This window comes from Microtus ochrogaster, linkage group LG1 (assembly GCF_000317375.1).
Source record: "Microtus ochrogaster isolate Prairie Vole_2 linkage group LG1, MicOch1.0, whole genome shotgun sequence".
Taxonomy (NCBI): domain Eukaryota; kingdom Metazoa; phylum Chordata; class Mammalia; order Rodentia; family Cricetidae; genus Microtus; species Microtus ochrogaster.
The window spans coordinates 2889181-2896249 of NC_022027.1; the positions used below are offsets into that span (position 1 = coordinate 2889181).

A 7069-nucleotide genomic window follows, 5' to 3' on the forward strand; every position below is an offset into this window, starting at 1 on the left:
CACTGTGAACCTGTCTCTCTGTCTACGTCCGGGGTCACTGTGAACCTGTCTCTCTGTCCACGTCCGGGGTCACTGTGAACCTGTCTGTCCACGTCTTGGGGCCATTCTGCAGGGACAAACCCACTGAAGGGCTTCATTGTGGACAGCCATTGGCTGGCCCAGGCCCTGAGGTGTCTGACAAGGGCCATCTTGGGTCCTCAGGTGTGGGCAGCTGGCTCAGGGGTCACCCACAGTCCCCCATCAACCCTTGTGTGGAAAAGCCAGAGCAGCTGGGGCTCTGGGGAGAGCTTCCGCACTGTGCTGGTCAACGCAGATGGAGAGGTACGAACATGGTGGGGTGAGCTCGGTCTCAGCGTCTCCTTTCCCTCACGGCAGCTGTGACTGAGCTGAAGCCTGGGGTGGCCCCTAGCGGGGGTATCCAGCACATGGCAACCCTTCTGTGTAGGAGGTGGCTGTGCAGGCCGTGAAGCAGGCATCTGTTCCGGTGAGCGAGAACGGGGAGGAGGAGGAGGAAGAGGAGGCGGAATTCGGTGAGGAGGACCTTTTCCACCAGCAGGTAAGGCGTGTGGCATCACACCTAGTGGGGCTTCAGGTCCGGATCCCACAGTCCTGCCTCAGACAGCCAGGACACCCTCTCCTCAGCTGGGGGAGAGGAGATTCCAGCCGAGTCTGTGCTGGGGACAAAGCGTGTGGGGACCTGTCTGCTTGCTTGGGAGCAGGCTGCCTAACTCCAGCCCTCATCTTTGCAGGGGGACCCGAGGACTACCTCAAGGGGTTGCCGGCTGATGTGAGACCTGCCCCACGGTCACCAAGGTCCCCACAAAAGTCCCTGAAATTATTTTTTATAGTCAGCTCTCATAGTCCTTGGTCCATTTCTAGATGACTGTTGAGCGGCCATGAGAATGTGGGGGGCTCTCCCTGCAGGCTTCACCCCTCCTGTGTCACCTGGTTGATATAGAGGCCTGGGTCAGAAGCCTGCAGGCTGAGGGCCTTTGGCCTGTGGCCGATGCAGGAGGGTCAGGAGCATGGCTGCCTGTTGAGGGTGGACCTTGTGATGCTGCAGTGATTCACTAGTTGAGTTTTCTTTGAAGCTTTTTAAATCAAATCAAATCAAGTTGCAGAGGGCTGTGGTGATCACTAGCAGCCTATCAGGACGCGGTAGCTCTTCAGACACAGGGCAGTCCCTCTACTTCTGGGGTTGGTCAGAGGGGCTCCAGCTCTGCCCTGAGCCAGCCTCAGGGCATCGGGTCCCTTCTAAAGGTGAGGACCAAGAAGGAGGAAATCCACACAGGATTGCCACTCCAGTAGACCAAAGGGGACAGATGATGGATGCCCCAGCCAGTGTCTACTCACAGGAGTGTGGCCAAACCAGCTGTGTTCATAGTCCCCTGTGTACACACACTGCATGGCCCCTCTGTGCCCCCCACCCTGCGGGCTTGGCCTGGACGCTCGCTGTGGTAGAACATAGTTCCACAAGCTCCTGGTGCCACCTGTCACCTTCACCTCCCCATCACAGACACACGGTATTTTTTTAACGGATATTTATTTTTTTACATTAGTAATGCAGCTCACTGGGACGTTGCTCTGGGGGTTTTCAGGCCCAAGGCTGCCAGGAATGGAGATCACTGACATTCAGCTTCCTTGACTGAGCCGGGAATGTGTGTGGGGGGGGTGCTGTCTGTCTGCGGGCACAGCAGGTGGTAGTAGTAGTTCAGGCCCAGACTCCCCAAGGCAAGATCTCTAGGCCATGGGATGCCACTACTGCCCCCGACCCCTCAGAAGATAGCTCCGTTTTCTTTGTGACAAGTGTGGGATCCTGGACTGTGTGTCTAGTTGGTTTCAGGAGTGTGGGCAGGCTGCAGTCTCTACGCAGCTGCACCTGCCCAGGTGCCCTCTGCTACACCCAGCTGGAGCTGTCTTCCATCTGTTTGCGAGGTGGGCTGGAGTAACCCTCAACCCCACAGGGGTCCTGTTTTGGTGCCAGCAGGCGAGGCGGTTACAGGGGTGGCACTGCGGCTGGGGAGCAGCCTGCACTACGCACATCGCTCAGCTTTACAGGTTCTATTTCTTTTCTAAGATGCATGCCAAACATGTGTTTCGCCTTTTTCTTCCCCCTCCTATCATTTGTAATATCCATTTTACGACTGGAAACTTTTGTACACTCAAATAAAAATTTTGATTTTAACCACAGCCTCTGAGTTGATTTTTCTGGCCCCCACAGCGCCGAGCACCTGCGAGGATTTCATGTAATAGTGCGGGTGCTTGGGCGACACGTGCACATGCGCGGCGGTGACTTGATAAAGTCATTTTGCGCCTGCAAGAAAATGTACAACCTTTTGGAGTTGTAGTCTAGGTTTCATTATCTGCGATAACCCAATGGACACTCTGGGTTTTTCCTAGGGACGGCGCGCAAAGTCTTGTGGGAACTGTAGTTTAAACTTGACCACAGCACCGCGGACAATCGTTTGTCCGGGCGCGCTCGGAATTGTGGGAGATGTAGTTTGGTTCGTTTCCATGGTGACTCGTACCACAGCTTCCTATGGGACTGGTAACGTCGCGCGCAGCCTTGTGGGAACCGACGCGGCCTCCGTTTCCCGTGGTGCCCCGGCTTCCGGCGCCTGCGGGTCGGCGCGCGCTGCCGCGGCCCGGTTGACTGCGCAGCCATGGAGAGCGGCTTCGGTTCGGACTTCGGCGGCTCGGGCAGCGGGAAGCTGGACCCAGGGGTCATCATGGAGCAGGTGAAAGTGCAGATCGCCGTGGCCAACGCGCAGGAACTGCTGCAGGTGCGGGGCGCGCCGGGATTGGTAATGGGGTCCCCCCGGGTGGGTCCCCGCTGAGGCCTCGCGTGTGTCCACAGAGGATGACGGACAAATGTTTCCGGAAGTGCATCGGGAAGCCCGGGGGTTCCTTGGATAACTCGGAGCAGGTGAGACTCCCCGGGAACGGCGGGATGTTGAGGGGCGCGGGGTCACGAACTGCAGGGAGTGAGGGACTTGGCGCGTGCGCAACCCGGAGGCGCAGCCTGGCTAGTAGTTCTGCGCGTGCGCAGGAGTGAGGACAAAGGCTGCGCACGTGTAATTGTAGTCCTAGTGGGTGATTAATTCCGGGTCATGTGACCCTACCTCAAGCTGGAGTCTCCTCCACTGCAGAAATGCATCGCCATGTGCATGGACCGCTACATGGACGCCTGGAACACCGTGTCCCGCGCCTACAACTCTAGACTGCAGCGGGAACGAGCCAACATGTGACCGGCACCTCTTCCTCGGGACACCGTGTGCTTGCCCACGGTCGGAACTGTTTCCCTACCCTCAAGGGCAGCTTGTGTCCGGTGACCCCAAGTTGTCAGCATGGAGGGCTCGGAGATTGAGGCCTCTCCTGGGCTGCGCTGCCCAGCTCGGTCTCAGAAGAGAGAGAGGACCAGTTTGAGCGCGGGGATCTGGCTGCCCCCACCTGAGCTGTGCTGAGAGCAGGCCAATAAATGGTTGCTGGGGCAGAGAAGCTGGCGTATTATTCTGCTGCCTCAGGTCCCCTCTGTATAACATAGTAGGCCTCCCAGGGTATTTTCCCCTCGGTGTCCGTGGCCTGCAAACTCTCAGGGAAGGCATCGTCCCCCCACAAGAAACAAGAAAGGAGCGGTCTTGTGCGGACTGAGCGTGGTCTCAGGTGCCCATCATCTGGGTTGGGAACTAGGCTGGGATACAGAGCGTGGTTCCCTGGCTCTGTAGAGCCATGCATGAGCCATCCCCGGCTCTGCATAAACCAAGGGTGGTGCACGCGTGTCATCCCAGCGGGGGTGGCGGGAGTGTGACAACGACGGACCGACAGGACAGAAGGATGAAATTTGAGGTTATCCTTGGGTACATAAGACTGTCTCCCACAAAAACAAAGGCACCAGTGGGCCGTCCAGAGACACACTCTTGCCAAGACACAGGTCCTGAGCCAGAGCTAGGGAGAGGAGCTCTTTATTGGAACAACATACATAGCCACGGGTAGTTCCCATGAGACCCCTGTGCCTGCCGGCACCAGCTCCCCCGGTAGGTTGAGTGTCCAGTCCAGGCTTGGGTCGCCAGCTGCACGGTGGTCACTCCTGGATGTTCTGGCCTATCCATCCCAGCACGGCAGCCACTCGAGTGTAGACACCTGGGAAGTGGGGCCTGCCGCAGCCATAGCCCCAGCTGGTGACTCCCGTCAGCACCCACTGGCCAGATGGCTCCCTGCAGGCCAAGGGTCCCCCTGCATCGCCCTGAAGGGAAAAGCACTCTCAGACCGGCAGCCCTCTGGGACCAGGGAGTGCGGAATGGGTTCAGAGCTAGTGTCCGGGTCCCCAGGACCCAGTGTGTGTGCTGTGCCCATGAAAGCCAGAGTCGGTTGTTAGGTGTATTCCCGTTAGTATTCTCCCCACTCCATTGCGACCCTGGGAGTAGTCCCGGACATCTTCTGTTTACCCGCATAGATGTGTGCCTCCTGGGAGTCCGAGCTCAGGTCCTCATCTCCCTGTACTTGAGAGGGAGCTATGTGTATGTGTTGTCAGTGAGGCCGGCTCTGGCCTCAAACTCACAGTAATCCTCAGTCTCCCAACTTTGAGCTACTTACCCCGGTCAGGACCCTCCCTCCAGTAGGATGCAGGGGTTGGGAAGCCCGCATATTGTCTTTTTTTGTTTTTTGTTTTTCGAGTCAGGGTTTCTCTGTGGTTTTGGAGCCTGTCCTGGAACTAGCTCTTGTAGACCAGGCTGGTCTCGAACTCACAGAGATCCGCCTGCCTCAGCCTCCCGAGTGCTGGGATTAAAGGTATGCGCCACCACCGCCCGGCCACATATTGACTTTGAACAAGCAGTTGTGACAAGTGATGTCCCAAGAGTCAAGGGTGGCTGGGCCAGAGAGACTCTTGGGCAGTCTCTATTGGAAGGTGCTTGCACACAAGACTAAGGACCTGAATTAAATCCCAGAACCCAGGTGAAAATCCCCAGCTCCGGGCGGAGACAGGAGGGTTCCTGGGACTTAGGGATTCTCCGGGTGCTTTGAGACCCTGCCTCAAAAGACCAAAGACTTAGGCCGGCCTGGGCTATAGAGAGAGCCCTGGGCCCCACCCACTCACCGAGCAGCTGTCCACACCCCCCTGCGGGAAGCCTGCACACAGCATGCGGCTGCTAATCTGTACCGGGTAGAAGCGGCGACAAGTCTGCTCGCTGAGGACGCGTACTGCGGCCTTCTGCAGCTGTCGAGCCATGGATCCTGCGGCAACAGGGAGGGAGTGGAGTCGTGCCCGCAGGTCCCCCTCCACCACCACCACCCTACCCACTCCCAGCGCGCACTTACCTCCCTCCCTTAGCGAGCCCCAACCGGTGATGACACAGCGCGCGCCTTCTGGGGGCCGAGCGGGCCCCGGCAGGCAGATTGGTCGCACCAGGCGGCTGCGGCGCACTGGACCTGCCAGCTCCAGCAGTGCCACGTCGTAGTCCAGCGTGTAGAGGTTGTAGAACGGGTGGCGGTAGATGCGCGCCACGCGCTCCAGCTGGCCCTCGGCGCTGCTCAGGAACGGGGTGCCCAGGAAGGCTGCCCACTGCATAGGGTCCCCGTAACTGCAGGGTGCGTGTGGGCAGAGTCACTGTCCCAATGGAAATGGGTCGCTCTGTCCCCCTACCCAATTCGGGTTCACACAGCCACGAGGTGTGTCCCTCTGAGGGAACACCCATGAGCTGGCACCATATCCAGCGCTGAGGATGGTCCCCCCATTCCTGCCCTCCAAACCCTCTAGAGACCTGATACAAGGCTCTTGACCCCTCTCAGCCACCCAGTAGAAATGGGGCTGCTGTGTGTGTTCACACGCGCCCGCGCACACACACACCACAGTCCGACCAGTACAGAACCGAGGGAATACCCTCAGCCTCCATGGCGCTCAGCCCTCTAGAGTGGAGCCTGCTGGCTAGCACCTCAGACACAGTATGGGAACGTGTCCCTTTCGCCCTGTGCCCCACAAGCACATGAGAGCTCAATGGGGGTTCCCTTTAGGAAACACACCCTCTACGTCTAGAGCCCTGCCGGGGAGATGGTGCCTTCTGTCCGGTGGCCTTGGGGACTGGAGCCGAATTGCAGAGGTGGGCTGGGAACGGGCAGATGAACACCTCACCGAGGCAGGACTCACACGTCAAAGCAGTGTGCCGCGGACAGAAGCCACCTCTCGGCCACTAGCACGGCCCCGCAGCGGTGCTCCCTGCGCCGCAACCACAGACTCACTTGCCAGGGCCACTCCCCACGCGAGGCCGAGGTGCCGCCCACGATCCGGGTCAGAGCCCCTGGGGGTGCCAGGCCACAGTCTGCGGAGAGCAGGGACCCTGTGAGCTCCGGGCAGAAGGTCTTCTCCCGCTCTGTGACTCCGAGTGACCTGCCCCAGCTCTCCCATACCCACTGGCCTCTCAACGAATCTAGCACAGAGCTGTCCCCAGTGTCCTGTGGGAGGGGCAGAGGGTGGCTTCATGTCCCCCCCAGCTGGCTCCTCTTTCCCAGAGCTGGACCAGCCTCAATGAATTTAAAAGGAGCCCAGGGAAAGGTAGATCCACCGGCCCCAGAGGAGCTCCAGGTAAGACGCAGGAGGCAGACTGAGTCCCTCAGCCCTCACAGCCTCCGAAGCAACCGCCTTCCCACAGCGAGTGGCCAGCGCTGGGGTCCCATCTTGGGGCTTCCCAGGTCTCTAGCCAAGGTGCTTAAAGGCCACTGTATTGCCAGGTTTAAGGTCAGATTGAGTTGAAGGCAGTGTGGAGTCACCTGAGCTGTGGCTGTTCCCTAATTCCAAAAGGTGGGACCGTCACCTTCACCAGGGGTCCTGAGGCACAGGGAGCGCTTCTGGTAAAAGCCCTGTTGTGACCCCAATGACCTACCCCTTCTGCACGTGACCCCAACTCTGCCCTTGTAGAAATGTCACAGTGGAGTTAGAAGCAGCGCCACAGCCGTAGCTGGAGTTAGAATAGGACGTGCAGGGAACCAATGAGGTCTCCCCAGGACCTTCCAGAACCCAGCCTGAGCCAGCGCCCCAACGTGCATGGAACCAATGAGGTCTCCCCAGGACCTTCCA

The 7069-nt window shown here is 59.0% G+C and overlaps 3 protein-coding genes across 4 annotated transcripts in view; 2 read left to right on the forward strand and 1 right to left on the reverse strand.

Annotated features, from left to right (window-relative positions):
- Positions 1-2190, forward strand: part of Lmnb2 (lamin B2) — a 15924-nt gene extending 13734 nt beyond the window's left edge. For both annotated transcript variants that reach the window (XM_005359018.2, XM_026785201.1), the window contains 3 exons: positions 202-321; positions 446-556; positions 750-2190. In XM_005359018.2, coding sequence (XP_005359075.1) covers positions 202-321; positions 446-556; positions 750-791 — 273 coding nt within the window. In that variant the 3' untranslated portion in view covers positions 792-2190. The remainder of the gene's footprint in view (positions 1-201; positions 322-445; positions 557-749) is intronic.
- A 411-nt stretch (positions 2191-2601) lies between these two features.
- Timm13 (translocase of inner mitochondrial membrane 13) lies at positions 2602-3495 on the forward strand. Its single transcript, XM_005359019.3, has 3 exons — positions 2602-2783; positions 2858-2926; positions 3150-3495. The coding sequence occupies exons 1-3, from the start codon at positions 2664-2666 to the stop codon at positions 3246-3248; spliced, it is 288 nt and encodes a 95-aa protein (XP_005359076.1). The 5' UTR covers positions 2602-2663; the 3' UTR covers positions 3249-3495.
- A 451-nt stretch (positions 3496-3946) lies between these two features.
- The window catches only part of Tmprss9 (transmembrane serine protease 9), a 21196-nt gene continuing 18073 nt past the window's right edge, over positions 3947-7069 (reverse strand). Inside the window, exons 15-18 of the mRNA XM_026785225.1 lie at positions 6143-6314; positions 5317-5579; positions 5096-5232; positions 3947-4243 (exon numbers count right to left, since the gene is read on the reverse strand). Coding sequence (XP_026641026.1) covers positions 4082-4243; positions 5096-5232; positions 5317-5579; positions 6143-6314 — 734 coding nt within the window. The 3' untranslated portion in view covers positions 3947-4081. The remainder of the gene's footprint in view (positions 4244-5095; positions 5233-5316; positions 5580-6142; positions 6315-7069) is intronic.